The sequence below is a fragment of the Leishmania braziliensis genome, chromosome 7 (genome assembly GCF_000002845.2).
Source record: "Leishmania braziliensis MHOM/BR/75/M2904 complete genome, chromosome 7".
NCBI classification, from domain to species: domain Eukaryota; phylum Euglenozoa; class Kinetoplastea; order Trypanosomatida; family Trypanosomatidae; genus Leishmania; species Leishmania braziliensis.
In genome coordinates this window covers 65,962-85,672 of record NC_009299.2, presented here as the reverse complement: position 1 = coordinate 85,672, position 19,711 = coordinate 65,962, and the positions used below count along the sequence as shown (strand labels likewise).

The window sequence follows — 19,711 nt, the reverse complement described above, 5'->3', positions numbered from 1 at the left end:
TTTTTTCCCCCCCCCCCCCCCCCCCCCCCCCACACACACACACACGCACGTGCCCAGCGACGTTAAAAGTTGCATATGAAATGCGGCCCCGACGACGGAGATGCGCATTCTTTGGGAGCCCTCGAAGACGCGACGGTTCAAATGCGGAGAGCGAGAGCGAGAGAGAGAGAGGGGGGGGGGTATTCCCATTCCTGTGCCTACTCAACTGAGCTCAACATGCACAGAGCGCGCGTGTGTGAGCTTGCAGTGTGAGTGGTGTGGCTTATGCACAGTCATGCAGAATACGCGCAAGCAGCTGCCTTACCCCCATCTCCTCACTTTACCTCAACTAACTTGACGTGTCCTTGGCAACCGCGATGATGCCTGCCACGCATCTCGTCCTTCCTCTTTCCTCCCTGTTCGCCTCTCCTCGCTCCCACTTTCACCCACTTCACTGTCGTTGTGCTGTTGCTCTTCTTTGGCAACCACAACCTTCACGTACATACACCCTCTAATCGGGGGTGCGGTTACACTACTGCACCCATCCTCTCTGCACATCAATGCGTGTGTAGCTGCTCAGCTGCTCCGTACCCAGCCACATCACCACACAAACACACACACACACACACACGCTCTCTCTCCCACCGCCCCTGCCTTTCGCTGCTACACCACACCTCCCATTCATCTTTCTCTCCTTCGCCCCGCGCCTACGCATTCGCGCAGCGGATAAAGGGAGCCAACGTCAGGAGTGTGTTTGCCCCACCAACCTCGATTTCAGGCAAACACGCAGAGCAGAAATGTCCACGCCCGCCACCACGACGCAGGCGTTCAGCCTCAAGACGCGCCAGCCCATCGCTGACGAGGATGCTCTTCTCACGGAGGAGGACCGCATCTTGAAACAGGCGACCAAAGGCGAGGACTGCACGACACGCCGTCGCGCCTGCAAGAACTGCGTGTGCGGCCGTGCTGAGCTGGAGCGCAAGCTTGAGGCGGAGGGCAAGCTTCCACCGGAGGGCATCACGATGCCGCCAGGTGGGTGCGGCAACTGCGCCAAGGGCGATGCCTTCCGTTGCGCCAACTGCCCCTTTCTCGGCCAGCCAGCCTTTGATAGCACCGAGGATGGAAAAGTGAAGCTCAACCTCACAGATGATATCTGAGGATGCGTATGCGTACCGGTGTGCTTGTCGGGCCGTTTCGCCCACTTCTTATTAGCCTCACTTTCCTTTGCCGGCCCACCTATCCCAACACGTGGTTGGGTGGCCATCCCCCTCTTCACGGATGCTTCTCTGCGGTAACGGAAAGGCAACGGTGATGAGCAAAGCCCCTTTTTTTTCTGCCTCTGCCGCGCGCGCTCTCACCTTCTGGTGTGCGGACGTTGGTGGCGTGTACGCGTCTGCGTGTGTGCCGGGTGGTGCTGCGTGTCTCTACTTCGTCTTGCGTCGTCGTCGTCGTCCCTCTCTCTCTCTCCTATTCTCTCCTCCCTTGCACTCTCTCGCTCTCTCTCTCTCTAACTCTCCCACTGCCATTTTTCATGCCCGCTCTCCGGCGCGGCTGATCATTACCCACGCGCCCACACGTACTTCACCACTCCCATGTGCACGCTCATGCGCCGTCAGTATACACCCCTTTCTTTTATAGAGTTGTGAGGGGCGTATTGCGCAGCACTGCCAGTCATCGGATATTTTGATAGTCTATTATTTGTGTGTTTTGTTCTTTTCAGGGAGGAGACCATCACTCAGCTCTTCCACACCCAAAGCACGTCACTCAGCGCACGCCTACACACCTACGCAGAGCTCCACTCGGTCGCGGCAGATTTGACAGAGCAGCAGCTCCTCGCTCTTCTTTGAGCGCATCCGGCACCTTCGCGCTCAGCGCATATCAACAAGATGCGGTACTTTCGTGCTTTATGTGCCCGTAAGGACATTGTCGAATTCCTGGTGCGCAGGGGCCGACTGGCCGACATTCAAATGCTGAACTTCTTCTCCATCCACCTAGATCGCGAGATCAGCGCCGCCACGGCCGCTGCGGCAGTGCCAAGATCGACACCAGAGTCCGGCAGCGCGGGCAGTGGTGAAGAGTCAGTGCACCCCGCGAAGCAGGATGAGAAGGCAGCGGTAGCAGCTGCGACGTCAGATACGAAGAGCACGGAGGCTGCTGCGGCAGCGGAGGCGGGGGCGCAGCGCGTGCAGAAGCTCGAAGCGAGGAAGAAGGCGTGGAAGGCCTTCCGCGACCGCAGCGATGTGGTTCGTCAACTTGCCACTAAGGAGGGCCCCATGGCGTGGCTGAAGGAGGTGTACAGCGGCGATGATAAGTGGTCTTCATATTTCACAGCGGTGAGGGCCGTGGTGACGCACGCGGGTGGTGGTGCGCCGACAAAGCTAAAGGCGAGCGGCATGGCCACTGCGGTCAGCAGCAGCTATGCGCAGATCGCAAAGATGGCGGCCGGTAGCGAGGGAGGCCAGTGCCGTCAGCACGGCTCCACCTATGCTACCCCCGCCGCACATGCGCTGCCAAAGTCAATCCGTGTGGTCCTTCGGCTGGAGGGCGGCAAAGGTGTCGCGCCGAAGTACGTCATGGGCTCCGTGCCGCTCAATCAGCCTGGTGCAGTGGAGCAGAGGATTGTGAACGGCGTGTTGCAGGTGCGCCTCGACAACGCCGACGCTGTTCAGTGCGAGTCGCTGTCCGTAGAGAATGTGACTAGCTACCAGCACGTGCTGGTCACCGTGGCTTACAGCGCCATTCTGCGCAAGATGGCGGAGATTGGCGCGCTGCACGCCACGAACACAGTGCGCTACGACGGACTGCTGATCCGAAACCCGGCGGTGCAGATGCGATTGGCACAACTCGCTTGCTTCCGCTACGGCATCGACTGCTTAACGGACTACGTCGTGGGCGACCCAGAGGTGACCGACGGTGACGACGCCGCTGAGCCCTTCAGCAGCTTTTCGGAGCCGCTGCAGATCCCCTTGATGGAGTCCATTATGCTCAGAATCTATGCAGAGAACGCTCTGATGGACGGCATCGATGGCATGTGGGAGATGGTACGGGACACCTCGCTCGTCGTGGCAGTGCCCCACCGCAGCAACCCAACCAAGATAATCGACTATCCATACATTGCGGAGCTCTTCAACTCCCCCAAGTACCTCCTCACGTCCTCGAATGGAACCATGGCGGAGCAGTCGATGGCCTTCCTGTACCCCCTATTGGCGCAGTGTGGTTCCTCCGGCAGCCGCGCCGGCGGCTCTCGTACGGGCATTGGTGGCATGCTCGAAGGCTTGATTGGGTTGACGGCCGGCCACAACTATGGTAGCGTGCGTCTGGCGGCACCGCATGTGAACCTGACGGGCTTGGCCAAGACGCTTGAGCTTGACGTTGCCAAGCTGCTGAACGTGATCGCGACTGAGAAGAGCAAGTTGGATCCAGGCTTCGTGATCAGCGTGGCGCAGTACATCTCCGAGATACTGGCCAACCTCGCCGTCATCTACCGCTGCACCGCGGCGTTGAACGTTGATGAGGAGGGCCGCGGCCATCGAGAGTGGTTACTGGCGCAGGCGTTTGGCGGCTCCTCGGCGGTGCGCCGTCAGCGAATTCTGGATGGCTACATAATGGCGCGTGCGGCGACGAGTGCGATCAGGAAAAGCAGTAGCCTCGACAACTACTCGACGCACCCGATTGAGCTGATGAATGCGTCTCCGCGGAATGCGAAGGCATCGTCGACGGATAAGGCGGCGTCCACATAATAATTCTGCATACTGTGAGAGACGGCGGCGGCAGAGGGTGCGGTTTGTGTAGGTGGCGAATATGAGGTGGTGGACGCGGTCGGCAACAGTTCGGCGCTCTTTCCATTGCTGTCCTCAACGCCCATTCTCTCTCGCTCTGCTCATCATTAGGGGTTTGGAGAAGGAGCGCACTAAGGCGACGGATGCTGCTGACTGCGGCTGTACTGGAGGTGGTGGTGATGGAGTCCGTGGGTATGCTGATGCTGATTGACGTCGCCCTCCTGTCCTTCTCTGTGCTGTGAACCAGGGAAGCGATGGACGCATTCGCACGCCGTCTTGTCGTTTCACCACCCCCCCTCTCTCTCTCTGGCACACGCTTCCTCACACGTGCACCGCCCCTCTCTCCCTCCCTCCCTCCCCCCTCTCTCTCATACGTACGCACATCTGGATCGGAAGGGCGACGCCAGCACGCGCGAAGTATGCGCTGAGAGGGAGTGAGAGAGGGGAGAGGGAGGGAGGCAGGCGAGGCGGGGGGAGAGAGCGGTGCGGTGGGCGCGGCGGTACTGCTTGCTCACTACGGGTGTGCGGCTCTTTTTTTCCCTCTGGTTTGGGGCCCTTCATACACCATCTTCGCCCCCGCAAAGCATTCGGTTCCCCATTTAACGACCGCAGAAATCAACAAGAGTGGAAGCGATGGGTCGAGCGCGTGCTCGCACGTGCAGAATTGAAGACGCCATCGCCCATCCCTGATGGGAGGCCTGCGGAATGTGCGTGCCGACGGGCACTGCATGGCGTGACGGCATGGGACGTTCTTCACACCTGCGGCAGTGTGCCGTGTTCTCCTCAGCTGCGAAAGCTGCGCACTGTTGCTCGCTTTCTTTTCCCCCTTCCTGTGTTTCTTCGCTTAGTGCGTCTGGCTCTCCAGTACGGACACTTTACTGGACGCTCGCTGCTCCTGCCCGTTGTAGGCACACGCCAACGGCCCCACACTTCTTCTCACAGGAACGCAGCAACCAGTCCCAGATTCTGCCCTCTGCTAGCTCAAGACGAAGATGTCGCTCTTCTCTCTTCCCCCGGACAAGACGGACCCGCTGCCAGAGCCCGAAGACGCCGAGGCACGGCGACGTACAGGGAGTGAAGACATGGAGTCTTGTTGCCGCCTTACCGCAGCAGAGGAGCTACGCGGTCACCTGCTGGACTGCGTCAGCCTCTACGCCTCCCGCTTCGAGCACAGCGCCGTCGCTCTCGCGTGCATTGGGGCGCTTTTTCCGTCGTCGTTGTCATCAGTACAGGACGACGCACCTCCCGACACCCTGAAGGTGAGCGAAGCGGAGGATGGTGAGCCGCGCTCGGCAGGTGGCGCCGTTGACGGCTCTACTGTGGCTACCGTATTGTTCATTCATGTTGAGGCCGGATCGGGCACTTGTCGTGGCGCCGCTGGTGAGGGCGACGGAGAAGCCGCGACAACGCTGCTGGGGGTTGTTGTCGCCTTCCAGTACTGGAGAGGCTTTTCTTGCGTTGCTGAGCGTCGTTACACCTCGGCAGCGGAGGCGCAGGACGAAGCAGCGGCCCTGGCGAGCATGAGTCTCACCGTGTCTGAGGTGCTGAAGATGCCGCAGTGGCAGCTAATTGGCGAGCGAGCGGCGCAAGAAAGCGACCACACCGATCTCAGCCCCATCCCGAGGGGCTCTAATATGACGCAATGTTTGGTTGGTGGAGAGAAGACGGTGGCGCAATATGGCGCCGCCTACGAGAGCCTCATGGCGCTCGTGGTGAGCACTTATCTCTAAGCATAGGCATGCGGATGCCTACTTCTCTGCTTTCAAGATTACTGACTTCATTTTCTACCCCCCTTCCTCCCCCCTTGGTGGACCACCCCTACGCATCGAGGCAGGGAGAGGAGGCGGCAGTGAGGGGTGATTAGCCCAGAGGGTTCCCTTTCGGCTCTCTCTATGTTTCTCTCGTGCAGTGCACCGCTGTTCTGGCAAGCCCCTTTCTCTTTTCCCTTTTCTCCCCCCCCCCCCACTCTCCACTAACCCTCTCTCCTTCTCCCATGCCGCTTCGGCAAGTATTCCCAAACCGGCCCTCAGCGCAGCTCATTCTCCCCCGCTCTCTCTCTCTCTCTCTTGTTCGAGGATACCTTAAAGGCGACAAGAGGAGACAGAGAGAGAGAGCTGAGCTGAGCTGAGGGATAATAAGCTCAAGTGATAGTCCGCTGCTCCTCTCTCTCCCTGGTGGTGTAGGGCTTTTTCCTTCGGCCTTGCACACCCACACCCACACCCACACACCCACACGCACGACCACATGCACAGTGCCACCCTCTGACAGCCATGCCTGTTCTGCTCGTGTACTTCATCATCCTCGCCATCGCCGCTGGGGTCACTTTTGCGCTCTTTGGAGAGGTGGCGGAGGCAGACGTGGCGCCGACGGACGCGCTGGAGTTCTTTTCGGCTGCGACACCTAACTCCAGCAGCACCACGACGTCTTCGTTGTCTGCCGCTTCCTCGCCAGACGCGGCCGCCGGGATGAAGGCCGGCGATGGCGACCGTAGTGTTTGCGAAAGCCATGCCACACCAGCCGATGAGAGCGGCATAACGCACATCAAGGCGCTGTTGATGAAGTGTGGCGTGCCACTTCAGCAGCAGGAGATGGTCTCCTTCTTGGCCAGGCACTGCTGCATACTGCCGGTGAAGTCGCACACCGTCCGCGTGCTGAGCCATCCCACCGTCTTCTACGAGGAGCTGAAAAAGCGCGTCATGGCAGCACAGCACTCCATCACGCTCTCAGCCCTCTACATTGGTGATGGGCCCCTTTCGAGAGCCTTCGTGGTGTGCTTGGAGGAGCGCGTGCGATGGGCTGCGGCAGGTGGCCACCCCTTCTCCATCACGATCCTGCTCGACTATAACCGCATGCAGGATCGAAAGAACTTGGTGTCGTTGAAGACGCTGATGGAGCTGGCACAGAAGACGGCAAGCACGGCCTCGCTGCCCGTTGACGCAGCGTCAGCAGGAGCGAACGCGTCCTCGCTGACGGCGCTCTCGTCATCCTCACTGGGTAGTTCTTCAGTCTTCGATGACGGCGAGCTGGGCGTCGCGGAGGGGGTCGATGATGGCAGTTCAGATGCCGCATCGGCTGCCACTACCACCACCAGCGCTGCTGCGTCGACTGGGGTGAGGGTGCGCCTCTTTCTCTACCAGAACCCGAGCAGGTGGAATCGACTCTTCGCCCCCCTCGGACGAGCCAAAGAGGCGCTCGGCGTGCAGCACACGAAGATATTTGTCTTTGACCAGCGCCACACCATCCTCACCGGGGCGAACCTCTCGGACGACTACTTCGCCACCCGCATGGATCGCTACATGATTGTGGAGGATAATACCCTCGTTGCGCGGTGGTTCACGCGGCTCGTGAACACGGTGAATCGCGTGTCGCACCCCGTCGTCTGCCGCAAGGAGTTCGCGGAGCAGCTCCCCGGCGGTGGCGCTGCTCATGGAAGTCGTACGCCTAACAAGGGCTGTGGGCTGTGGCATGCTTCTCATGCCGCTTCGTCGTTTTCAGGTGAGGCAGCAGCAGCTGTGAGCAGCTCCGCGCCGGCGCCGCTGCCATCTCCGGTAGCTTGGATGGTGGAGCGGGTGAGTCGTGCGGTGTCGCCGCTGTGGACGTCGGTGGTGCCGCAACGTGAGGGGTCACCGACACTGCACCGCAAGAGCGACCTTGTGATCTTGTCAAACGCACTCAAGATTGACCCCTCCGCTGACACCGGGCGTTTCTGCGCTCGCACCAATTCTCTTCTGCACGACTTTGCCACATGGGCACAGCGGATGTGCGCGGCGGAGAACGTTGATTGGAGTTACTACGACACGTTCTTGTTTCCTACAGTGCAGGTGGGGCGTGCGGGGGTGTACCACGACAGCGCCATCGTGAAGCAGCTGCTGCGGCTGTCCACCGCCGAGGAACATATTTTTCTGACCTCGCCATACCTGAATATGTACGCGTCCTTCGTGGATGAGTTGTTGCACGGCACGAGCTACGTAGACTGCATCACGGCGAGTGTGCAGACAAATGGCTGGAATGGGCAGGCGGGCATGGCTGGCCGCATCCCTCTCTTCTACCTGCAGCTCGAACGCTCCTTTTATTACCTCATGAAGGCGTACAACTGCTTGCGTCGGGTGCACATCCGCGAGTTCTCCGTGAAGGGTTTGACCTTCCACGCTAAGGGCTTGTGGTTCGTGGGCCGGCGGTGCCAATCAGCCGCTGTCACCACCCTAGGCAAGGACGGCGAGGACGATGCTAGGCAGCACCACGACAGCCACGGCGCCGATGCCGCGGCTACGGACCCGTGCGCTCCGGAGAGCATCGCTGCCCCGTACCTTGTCGCGTACGGCAGCACCAATTATGGATATCGCTCCGTCCACAAGGACGTGGAGGCGGAGGCGTTTGTGCTAACCACGAACGACACACTGCGTGAGACGCTGCGGCAGGAGCTGCTCTTTCTCCTCCACAAGTCTGCGCGAGTCACGGAGACGCAGTTTGTGGGCACGGCGGTGGGCCGCTTCCAGCCTGTCATCTCGCTGATGGCTCACCTTGGCCAGGATTTCTTGTAACGCGCAGAGCATGCGCGACCAGTGCTGCTTCTGGTGATTGGCATTGTTGTCTACTTAGCACTAAAGCGAATCATTCGAGTGAAGCGGGAGAGGTCGGAGGAGGGGGGGGGCGGAGGACGACGGCGATGGAGAGCGAGAGGGGGAAGTGGCCGCTGTACCGACTGTCAATGTGGCAGCACCGTTTCTCTCTCCTGCGGATGTCGCTCTTCTTCTCTTCCTCAGGCATAGTCTTCACTTCACGATCGGCTCTAAATAATGGCCGGAGAGCAAGCGGCTGCAGCAGCAGCGTCGCACCCACGTGAACGCAGAGACCTTCCACGCTCGCAGAGAAGGTGTGTGGTTGCACGAGAGTGGCAGCGTGGCGGTTGTGTGACTTCAGTACCGTGACGTACAGGCAGAGGAGGGCGAGGGGCCCAACTGCGGAGTTTGTCGTGGGACGCACTGTCCTCGTCTCCCTGCTATGCTTCACTTTTCCATCCAGGATTCCGAAGCACGCGGAGACGCGACGACACACATTTGCTGGCACTGCTTGGGTGTAGATGAGACAAGCCTGCGTGCCTGCTTGGTGACCTTCTTGGCTTGACTCACTCTCTTCTCTTCGCTCTTGGTTTCTCACGTTACCCGCACTCATCTGTTCGTATTACCCACCACTGCACGTAGTCATCCATCCTTCCTCTCTCCACCTCTTCGTAATTAGCCAGTTGTGCGCATACGGTGGCGAGCAGGACACGACAGAGACGCTGTCCCTCCCCTCCTCCCAGTCACCGCGTATGCGCATAGTGCATGCATCACCGATCTCTCTCTCCCTCCCCTCCCTCCCTCTCATTCTTCTCCTGTACGGGTGCGAGCTCTGCGCTGTCCTTTGCTCCTCTTCTCTCACGTACACACTCTTCCTCATCCCTTCATGCGTGTTGGTACCTCCGGGCGTCTACGCGTGTGACTCGCTCTCTCTCTCACTTGGTCACTCCCGCGCTTGCTGAGTTGTGCGGCACACGCAGGTTCCAACGGACGGGGGTGCTGTGTGCATGCGCTTGCTTCAGTTTTTTTGCTTCTTTTCTCTCCTTGTTCCTCCCGGCCTTGTCTTGTGCTGTGGTGTCTCTCTCTCTCTCTGGTAGGCGCGCCGTTTCCACGCACGCCTCGTCATCTGCCTTGACTTCTCCTCCAGCCGGCAGCGGCGCGCAGCGGCGCCTGCACACGCCGCACAGAGGCGCGCACTACAACACCGCGCATACCCACTAAGGCACGTTAAAGCGCACGAAACTGACAGAGAAGATGCGCGGCTCTGATGCAATGGCAGGGCCCGCGGCGAGGTGGCGACCGGCGCAGAATTCAGAGGCTGTGCGGAAGTACACGAGCAAGGCTGTCGCCCCGCATCCACCCGCGAAGGTCATTCTGGAAGATCACTCCCTCATCGAGGTATTCCGACGCTCGGCGGCGTTTCAGAAAATCATTTCCTACGTACAGGGCTGCAGCGAGGCGGTGGAGTCAACGCCAAACTACCAGCGGATGTCCACCACCGTGAATGACTGCGACGACACGGTGAAGTACTTCGTAGAAGACTATCTCCCTCGCCTGCATGACACTGCAACCGCGATCCCGCTGGAAGACATGGCTCAGCAGCGCTTCGGCAACCGCGCCAAGCGCATATTTCACGAGCGGCTCGAGGAAACGGTGGTTGCCGACATGGAGAAGCTCGTTCGCACCTTTCCCACCTCCACAAGTCGTTCGGAGGAGGAGATCACCGCCATGGCAACGGAGTTGGCGGCGTACGTCATGGACTCCTTTGGCAACGCCACCCGCCTCGACTTCGGCAGCGGCCACGAGCTGCATTTTTTCATTGTGATTATGATCTGCCTTGAGGAGCACGGCGACTGCGGCGGGAGCCTGAAGGATGATCCGACGGTGCTCGTACCGCTCGAGGTCCCGCCGCCACCGCCGGTGCCCCTGGAGGCGAGGGTGGAGGTGCGCAAGCGGCGCCAGGACTACATCTTCTACATATTTTACGACTACATGCGTCTGGTCCGGTGTCTGCAGAAGCGCTACTCGCTCGAGCCGGCGGGGTCACACGGGGTGTGGGGCTTAGACGACTATCACCACATTCCCTACATCTTTGGCGGTGCTCAGCTCATCAATGCGGATATGCATCCCGTGAAGCCGGCGGTCGATCAGGAGGCGACCATAATCCACCCCAAAGACGTCTGCGACCGCACCAAGGTAGCGATGCTGAAGGACAACTACCTCTACTTTGGTATGATCGCGTGGATCTTGGAGAACAAGACCGGGCCGTTCCACGAGCACAGCAACATGCTGTACAACATCTCCGGCGTCGAGCACTGGGCGAAGGTCTACAGTGGCATGGTGAAAATGTTTGCCGCGGAGGTGCTGGGGAAGTTCAACGTGTCGCAGCACCTCCTTTTTGGTCGACACCTCCAGTGGAACACAAAGGCCATCTGACGGGCGCCGTGCGCCGTGCGGCGGCGGCGGTGGAGGGGGAGTGAGGTGGGGGAGGGGGTCGAGTCTCGGGAAAACACAGGCGGATTCCAAGAGCGCTATTTTTGGGTAGATCGTAAACGACTCCGATGCGTCGTGGCCTCTCTTTCCGAAGCCACTGTCGTCGTTCCTCTTTGCCCGATCGCATTCTCTCCCCACTACGAACCGAACCCCCTCATACTCTCTCTGCGCGTGTGTGTGCGTGTGTCCCTCTCGTGCTGTATGCGGCTCTGCAGGCGCGGGTGCGTCTGTTGCTTTTCCTTTCACCTTTGTGTGGGCCTCGTGCTGTCAACTCAGCGTAGCTCTCCTTCGTCCCCCTCGGATGGGAAGCATCGAGCAAGGGAATGGCTCGATGCTTCCTGTGCGGGTATCCGTGTTGATCGTGATGAGCAGCGGCACATCTCCATTTCCCTCGCTCTCCCTCCCCTACGCGCATGTGTGCCATTCTTTTTTCCCCAGCTTGCGTGCACTGGCCGCTTGCAACAAGTAGTGCAGCGGTGGCTCTCCCTCCCTCTCTTTCTCTTCTTGCCTCATCACTGCTCCGCATCTCCCCACTGCTGCGGCTGCTGTTGTTTCTCGGACATGCAGGTAGACCTACGCAGACAACTGCAGCCACATGCACGCATGCCCCCATAAGCCTGCACGGGGCCACCCCACAGCTAGCGAATACCCGGTACGACGTCCGCCACACACTCCTCCACGATCTCTGCGAGCACTCCAGCACTTAGGACGTGGTCCAGGAAGTGCACCATCACTACCGCGGACCGGCGCAACGATAATGGCCACCACCCAGGCGCAGCCTCTGCTGCCTCGCTCTTATCCGCACCTGCTAACCATCCGTACCTTCACCCTTTCCCCGGATGGCGTGCGTACCAGGCGGAGCTGCACCAGGCGCGTATCTCTATGCGCCGAGGTTGCATCTCCGTACAGCACTGTCGAGGATGCCGGCAGCAGCGGCGGCGGTGGGAAAAGTCGTTCGTAGTGGGCCCCAACCGTCCCTGACATGTTGTTCAGCGCGGCACCACAAGCGAGTGAGAGGAGTCGACGCACGCCGTGTTGTGTTTTCCCTCTCTTCGACGTCGTTTGGCACCTCGCTCACGGTACCTGTCAGCCCAGCACTTTGGGCCGGTGCTACGTCACGGTACACGGACACGACACGTGCTGCGGGACTACCGACGTATGAAGGCGCAGATGAAAGCCCTTACAGCGACAACGCAACGCATCACTCACTTGTCCTCAGCGAGGGATACGTTGACTCGGCAGAGGACATACCGGTCTGCACGTCTGTGAGTTACGGCCCCATCTAGCAGTTACGACTACCACTGCTCGTGTCCACGGCAGCAGTGGAGGTGACCACTCTGTCAGGCTGGAGGTCGAGGCTCTATCGGATCCTGTCTCTCCGGCCGTTGTCGTCGTAGCACAGATGGTGTCGTCGGTAGACGTCGCTGTGCCACTGCCACCCAGCGGGCTGTGTAGCCCCGTCCCCTTCTTGCATATCCTGCCGCTGTCCCTCCTCTTCACTGGGCGACCGGCGTCGTCGTTATCGCCATTACCAGCTGACTCACGTACTCTATACTGTGGAGGCTGGCCACGGTGGCTCGGTGGCGGTCGGCATCGTAGGGGCCGTCGCTAGCGCCGGGGAGTCCCTGGCGGTGGATCGAGAAGAGTGGTGCTGTTGGTGGTGCTGGGTTGCAGCAAGTCGTTCTCTCTGTGCCATCTCATTCTCTCTTCTATGGCCGAGGACCGCGCGGAGGAGGCGCCTGAGCGCACAGCTGCCGTGGTCGTGCCAGTGCCTTCGCAGCTGCACGTGCTATGCACTGTGATCGCGCCTCCCTCTTCGCCCTTTCTCCCGTACAGTCACTCCCACACCAATGCCTACCCCCGCCTACAAAGCTCTCGGTACGTGCCACGCACGCCTCGTCTCTCGCTCTCTCTCTCTCTCACTGCTCCCCCCTCATCACCGCATCCGAGGCAAAACATCAGCCGCCGAGGCACCGGCAGCTCTCCAGCACAGACAGGCACGCGCAGAGGGTCACAGAGAAGGAGAGTGGGGCCGAAATGCCACTCTTCTTCTCGAGGCTTCCGTTCAACCGTGCCGGCAGCCGCGTGGATCCCCAGCCAGCGCCTTCTCCACAGTACTTAGCCACGAACACAGTACAGGGGAACGACTGTGTCAACATTACTGCGGCCCCACTCATATTTCCACGCTACCTCGACAGCCGCGACGTCAGTGCGTGCGTCTTCTCTCTTACTCCAGTTGATAGCCGCTGGGTGGACGCGGTGCTGCGACAGCTGTGCGTGCGACATCACTCGGCACTAGCGCAGCCACCCCAAAGTCGGTCCGCGGACGCCGCGGCCTGTGATGGGCGAGCGGAGACGTGCCCCCGGGGCGGAGCCGAAGGTGACGGCGGCTTTGTTTCTGCGTGTGTGGCGACGAAGAGTCGTCGGTTGAGCCGCCGTTCCTCTTCTGCCTACGTACAATGTGCGATGGCCAGCCCATCACCTTCTCGTACTGATGGCGATAGCAACAGAGACCCTGCCGCGGCGAGTGTTTGGGCATGCGGACTGCGTCTTGTTTGGCGAGAGACATCGCTCGACCCGCTGTCAAGTGGGACTGTGAGCACGGTAGCGGCGGGCAGAGTGGCCGAGGACCAGGACACCACAGCATATCCAACCCACTTCAGAGCTACTGTTAACCTGGACGACGACGCCGACAAGGGCCGCAGAGCAGTCCACGCTCCTCATGATGTTCCGTACGCCTGCACGAGGTCGCTCGTGGGAGTGCCAGACGCACTCGTGCTTGATCCCGGCTCGCCATGTGTTGTCGATGACCCGCTGTCTTCGTTACTGCCATGGTCGCAGCGGCCTCGAAAGAGGACGCGCGCCTCCCTCGAAGCGGAGGCGACTGCCGGCCCCACCGCGCCCTCTTGTCACCCCACTACCAAAACCGATGGAACCGCGCAGGCTCCCCAGGCGGCACCAGATCTGCGTCGATGTGCAGCACACTGGCCGCATCTCTGCTCCTCTGCCACGCCAAAGACACCTTCACACGCGGTGAGGGTCATCTCAGTGTCCGGGTCGCTGCCGCAGCGCCACTTGGTTGAGATGGAGAGTCTCTGGCGCTTTTCCTCCACGGCACGATCCATCCCGTACGTGCTACGGATGCCGCTGGATGTAGGCGCAAAGGCCAGGTGGTCGGTGATGATGGAGTCCACAACGTGGCTGGAGCGCAAGACGGAGGGTGGGCATGATGGTGAGCTGAGCGTCGGTGGCGTGCGACATACGGCTGGTGCAGAGGTCGCTCTCCGTGAGGCTGCTGCCAGTGCGCAGCCTGGGGGGACAGTAGTGACGGTGCCAGAGCCGGCCCTCGTGCGTCATGTCCGTCTTCGCTTCCTCGTGCGAAAGTCTAACAGCGATTGCGGTGGTGCAGGGCAGCAAAGGTGCCGCGCTGCCTCTGCGGCCCCACCGGCGTCGTCGATGACGTTTACCGAGGGCAGTCGCACTGCTGAGGCCTTGTCGGCAGAGTGGGGCGCCTTTGTGGCCAATGTGCACGAGTCACGCATAGCAGTGGAACAGCAGCGCGCCGCCTTCACGCGTGAACGGTGTCAAGCGGCGGCAGCTTCTCTCCGCAATGTGAGCGAGAGCGTGGCGGACACGCTCGCCTCATTGCCGCAGCTCCACTTCTCGCGTCTCTGCGTCGCGCGAAGGGCGTCTCATCGCGAGGGGAGCAAACGAACGCACAGTGTGCTGGATGCGGGGCCCAAGGACTCGATGTACGGACTCGGCCATGCTTATCCCTATCCTGTGCTGCAGTGGTGGCGGTGGACTTCGTGCAGTCGCTCACGTGCACCTCTGTCGCTGCGTGGACAAGAGACGCCGCGTCGCCTACCGGAGACGTGCACTGCTTTCTTCAGTGTACCCGACGGCGCCGAGGCGACTCGAGAGCAACTCGCAGTGACACTGCTGCGTTGGGTTCACGACATGTCAGATGTACGGTGGCGGGCCGCGTCGTGGTTGCCGTGGGACTCGTGGATCGCCATGGCCTGCGCTGTCGCTGGCGTGCCACTGTTGTTGTTCCCTCTTTCGCCCACCCACGCATCGCTACTGATGCCGTCGGCTAGTCGCGTGCAGGGCTACTTACGCATCGCTGCCGCAGAGGATGCGGGAGCAGCACCGGCGGCGCACCTCACTGCTGACTCGCTCGTCCTTGGTGGTCGTCCCGCTGGGCATTCGACCGGGGGCTCTGTGCTTGAGCGACATCCATGGTCGGCCCCTGCTGCGGCACCGCAGCTGCTGAGCGAGGCAATGGCATCCACACCAGCGAGGCCAGGCGGGGTGCTTTCTGCAGTCGCGCAGGAAGACGCAAGCCACGCACATGCGCATCATTGGGCGGTGCGCGCTGCGGCGGTGACGGAGTGCGAGGCGCTAGCACGTGCGTGCGACAGGCATGGGGGGACTCTTTCGCAAGAGCGAGAGGGAGTCGCTTCCGCCATAGCGACCGCTGCGCACGCCCCTCACCGCTCTTCGCTCATGCACCGGAGGTGCGGCAAGGCGGACGCGGTGTGGACAAGTGATGGTGGCCACAGCTGGTCAATGAGGACAGCAGCGGCGGCACAGGTGAGCGCATCATCCCCAAACGCCGTTTCACCTCTTTTGCCAGTCGTCGTTTTTCCATCCTCTCCCGCTGTGGTGTACGTCGCGCGAGGTCACGTCGATTCCGCCGCTGCCGATCTTCTTGGCGAAGACTCACGCTTTCCACCGTCTACGGTGGCGCTACTGGCGCCGTCCGAGTCCCCATCTATCAGCAAGGCCTCATCTGTCGACGACACAACCACGGGTGATCTGTATTTCAGTGAGGCTGTCGGCAGAAAGCGTCCACGGTCTGCTGTAACCTCCCCCTCGGCCACGGTCTTGCCTTTTGGTCCAGCCAACGTCACCCCATCCCTCACGTATGCGGTGCGTGCGTCGTCATCACGGGCAGGGCGAGATGCGTCCCTGCCTTCCCCCTGCGATGCTCGCATAGCACAGCGCAGCAGCACGCCGCAGCGCCTGCTTGCTGCCTGGTTCGAGCAGCGGTGCCGTGAGGTAAGCCCGGCCACTGACGACTCGCCGTCTCTTCTTGTATTGGCTGCGACGACTGAAACAGACGCGGCGCCCTCCACTGAAGAAGGCACGTTGCTGGGGCCACAGGCATCACCGCACTTGCCATCGCCACCGCCATCCGACGCGTCATCCACTGCCTATTTTTGCTTGGACAGCCACCGACTGCTGCGGTGGCTCATTGTGCCGCCGTCTCCTACTCGACTTCCCTTCGCTCCACCACGGCAGCGGCGGCGATGCGTAGATCTCATCAGCGAGTCGGCAGGACCGACGACGCTGACGACGCACGCACCCGTGTCGCAGCCACCGTCTCGTTGGGGACCTTGTACTCGACAGGCGCTATTGCAGGACGCCCAGCCATCAGGACCGCGTTGTACGCTTGCGTCGCCTACTATCTCGGCGGTGCAGGTACGCGAGGAGAGGCGTACAGATGCAGCAACGAGAGATGCTGCTGCTGGTCCTACCGCTTGCGCTGAGGGGGCTCTTTGGTCTCCTACGGGTGAGTTGGCCACGGTGGCGCCAACAGGCGGCAACGGTTGTACTGCCTTGAGCATGTGTCTCCCTGCCAAGCCCCTTAACGGGCTCGAAGGTACACCCATGAGCTCTGTCCCGGTGTGGAGGTGGGCGCAGCTCACATTGCATAACTACGCCGCCGACGCGCTGACTGGCGCTGCCCTGTCTGGCGCCGGCACCGTTAAGCTATCTCCGCGCGCGACTGACGCGACAGTCATACCGACAGTCCGGACGGTTCCGCCAGCCGCGGTGCAGACAGCGGTGCACCGCTTTGCCCCCGTGGTGAAATCCGCGGTTACGAGTGCGCTGACTCACGACTGTCCTTTGCGTAGGCTTCCCTCTTGCTCCTCAGCACTTCAAGGGCAGCCACCCACCACCAAGACGACTGGAGAGTGTCTCCTCATCACTGCTGAGCACTGTAGGCAGCATCGTGCACGGCGTGCAGCGCAGCGTCTCACTTTGTATGGCCTGCTGCTCGCCCACGATGCGCGACGGGCTCCGTCAGTGCCGCTTCGATCGCGGCCTCTGTCTCACAGCATCGAAGAGGAAGAGACCGGCTTGTCACGTGGCGCTGACCACACCGCTGCTGATGCATTCATCATCGGTGCCCAACTCTACCGAGATGAGCTCGAGCGCAACGACAAGGCGGAACTGGTCCAGTGCGTGCGTGCCGCTCTCGTGCGCGCGCAGTATACGGCGTGTGTGACGATATTTCAGCAACCGAGTGGGCACGGTAAAGGTAGCGCTGGCAAACCGGCGGAGGCGCGACGATCGACCAGCGCCTGTCGTGCCGCCGCCTCACGCACGTGTGCCTACGGCAGCTGCAGCTCCATGCCTGCAGCACCCCACGTGCCACTCTCGTCAGGGCCGCTGCCGGCGCCACTGTGCGGTCGCCACTGCAGGGCACGTGAGCGTCGATTGCACCACATCATCCGAGGCGGCATGCGCAGGGACGGCTGGCTTGTTTTCCACACATTTTGGTACGACGTCCTCGCTGAATGCGCCTCTCCGGACTCCCCGCAGACGTGGCCCGGCTGTCGTTTGGGCGCGGTGCAGGACAGCGTGACGACACGCGTGGCATCGAGGGAGGAGAGCAGCACGGACGAGTCGGTGCGCCACGCGCCTCTTCGAACAACGGATGCGCCACGAGCGCGTGTTGAGCAGCGCGACATCGGCTCCCGAGATGTGTGGGTCGATACCGAAGCCGACGCCTCCCCGCTGGGGGTGTTGGTGCACGAGACGCGGTGGGACGTTGACACGAGCGACGAGGATGATGAGTGGAGGGAGTCCGAGGAAGAAGGGGATGGGACAGTAGCCCTCCACGTTGAACACGGTAGCTCGCAGTGGTGCTGTTGCTGCCTGGCGTCACATGAGCGCCTCATTCATAGAATCGTGGAGCAAGTAGATGGCCCCGCAGCGACCACCAAGCAACGCATGGCGGTGGCACCCACGCTGGGGTGCAGTGAATTGTGCCCCAGAGGAGGAGCTCGGCCACCGCTGTGCCCTGCTTGGTGGAGGACGGGTTCGACGGCGGCTGCCACCACCGCCTCTGAGGCACCCTCGACATCACAACACAACCCGACCATCGCAGCTGCTCGTGCAACGGCATGCCAACAGTCGGTGAGACGTGCCTGCAAGAGGCCTTTTCCCCACGCTCTCGATGCGGGTGATGTCAGCGTTCCACCTGCGCTGGTGCCTCAGTCGCTGTCCGTGCCAGCACTGTCGTTGCCCAGCTTGATTGAGGGCTGCACACACGGTACAGGGCGGGAAGGTACTCTTGATGGCGAGATCGATGGCGACAGGAGTGCGAGCGGCGCCGCCGCGCGTTCCTTCTTTGCGCGACTACGGCGATATGCGGCACAACTTCTCTCCTGTGGCACCGCTGCCGCTGCACGCTCAGCAGCCGCGGAAACCGTGACGGCAGCGACAGCGGTGCCACAGGGCCGCTGCCCCTCTTCGTGCAGTCTCTTTTCGTCCTTCCTCGGCTCGACACGCTGCTGCTCCTCTTGCTGTGGCATAGCGGTGCCGTTATCGGCACCACCACTGCGGTCGTTCTCGCCTCGCTTAGCAATGGTGGGTGCATCAACACCGTCGGGCAGGCAGCAGCAAGAGGAGGACGACGACATCGAGGTGCAGGTGGCTCCGTTGCGCCGGTACCGCTACACGCGTCATGTCTGCACGTTTGCGGAGGAGGCAAAGTCACTGCAGACGTGGCTGCTACCTCACTGGTGGGCCAATCAACAGCAGCGCTTCGCCGACTTTATAAAGCCGCCGCCGCCGCCGCTGCTGCGACCTCGAATCAGTCGATGCCTGGGGCACCCACTCGACAGATCACGCGCGATGGCGACGACAGCGGCCTGCAAAGGTGTTGGCAAGGGCGGTGACAGCGCCGAAGATACTTATCAGTCGTCCTTGTGCTGCTTCCTGGATCGGCATGATGAGACGGAGGCGTGGGTGCAGCTCCTGCACTATGCTCACCTCCGGCTGCTGCGTCGGCCCTACGGTCCTCTTTTCCACGGCAAATGCCTACTACGGTGCGCGCCACTCGACGGCTGCGTAGCGGATGCGGAGGTGCACCACACGTACCTTGCCGCGATGCTACATCAGCGCACAGGGGAGTTGGCAGAGTGCTGAGCGCATGCATGCTGCCCTCCCCGAAAGTCACCATAGCACGTGTGTGTGTGTGTGCGTGTGAGCCTCTTCCCTTCCACCCCCAAATCGTGTTTTGCGCTCATTTGCCCACGTTTGATCATCTGCTTTCACCGCTGCTTCTCTTCGCGTAAAACTGAATTCTCTCTCGCCCATGCGCAGGCACAGGTGGATGGATGCCACCGTGCTTCCCCCCTCTTCTCCGTTGAGCCATCGCATCCGTTCTTGGTCGATGCCGATGCTTCTCTCTCCCTCTTCTTCGCCTCCCCTCGCGGCTTTATCGCTGGCGCTCATCGGGTGTTTGTCACCGCCTGTCGTTCGCACCGCGCTCAGCTCTACCTGCGGCGACCTCTGCACGCACCACTAAGCTCCTCCCCACTTCCGACGCTACTCACCGCCCCACTCAGTCATCACAACAACGCCACATCCGCCCATTGTAGTCTCTCCTTTCCTCCCCCGGCTTCGTTTGCCTCCATCCAGGGAGGTGGAGCGCAGGCTTGGCTCACGTACACATACCGAGACGAGGGGGGACTTGTGCGCGTGCGGGCATTTGAAGGAGCCGCGGCATCCGTTCACCCGTCACGCCAGCGCCGCACTCGTCGCCCTTTCTGCGAGCGCGTACTGGTGAGGGGTGGCGACTGGAGCAGGGAGGGGCGTTGT

The 19,711-nt window shown here is 61.4% G+C and overlaps 6 protein-coding genes across 6 annotated transcripts; all 6 read left to right on the top strand.

Moving 5' to 3' along the window:
• Nucleotides 1-776: 776 nt before the first annotated feature.
• On the top strand, nucleotides 777-1,136 carry LBRM_07_0230 (conserved hypothetical protein; the record flags this gene model as incomplete). Its single annotated transcript, XM_001562469.1, has 1 exon — nucleotides 777-1,136. One exon carries the CDS (start codon nucleotides 777-779, stop codon nucleotides 1,134-1,136), a length of 360 nt encoding a protein of 119 aa, XP_001562519.1.
• A 729-nt stretch (nucleotides 1,137-1,865) lies between these two features.
• Nucleotides 1,866-3,719, top strand: LBRM_07_0220 (conserved hypothetical protein; the record flags this gene model as incomplete). The annotated part of the gene is made up of 1 exon (XM_001562468.1): nucleotides 1,866-3,719. The coding sequence occupies one exon, from the start codon at nucleotides 1,866-1,868 to the stop codon at nucleotides 3,717-3,719; it is 1,854 nt and encodes a 617-aa protein (XP_001562518.1).
• A 1,031-nt stretch (nucleotides 3,720-4,750) lies between these two features.
• Nucleotides 4,751-5,488, top strand: LBRM_07_0210 (conserved hypothetical protein; the record flags this gene model as incomplete). The annotated part of the gene is made up of 1 exon (XM_001562467.1): nucleotides 4,751-5,488. One exon carries the CDS (start codon nucleotides 4,751-4,753, stop codon nucleotides 5,486-5,488), a length of 738 nt encoding a protein of 245 aa, XP_001562517.1.
• Nucleotides 5,489-6,028: 540 nt separating this feature from the next.
• On the top strand, nucleotides 6,029-8,299 carry LBRM_07_0200 (putative phosphatidylglycerophosphate synthase; the record flags this gene model as incomplete). The annotated part of the gene is made up of 1 exon (XM_001562466.2): nucleotides 6,029-8,299. One exon carries the CDS (start codon nucleotides 6,029-6,031, stop codon nucleotides 8,297-8,299), a length of 2,271 nt encoding a protein of 756 aa, XP_001562516.1.
• Nucleotides 8,300-9,571: 1,272 nt separating this feature from the next.
• Nucleotides 9,572-10,753, top strand: LBRM_07_0190 (putative protein phosphatase 2A, regulatory subunit B; the record flags this gene model as incomplete). The annotated part of the gene is made up of 1 exon (XM_001562465.1): nucleotides 9,572-10,753. One exon carries the CDS (start codon nucleotides 9,572-9,574, stop codon nucleotides 10,751-10,753), a length of 1,182 nt encoding a protein of 393 aa, XP_001562515.1.
• Nucleotides 10,754-12,601: 1,848 nt separating this feature from the next.
• Nucleotides 12,602-19,036, top strand: LBRM_07_0180 (hypothetical protein, unknown function; the record flags this gene model as incomplete). The annotated part of the gene is made up of 1 exon (XM_001562464.2): nucleotides 12,602-19,036. The coding sequence occupies one exon, from the start codon at nucleotides 12,602-12,604 to the stop codon at nucleotides 19,034-19,036; it is 6,435 nt and encodes a 2,144-aa protein (XP_001562514.2).
• Between the last annotated feature and the right edge of the window lie 675 nt (nucleotides 19,037-19,711).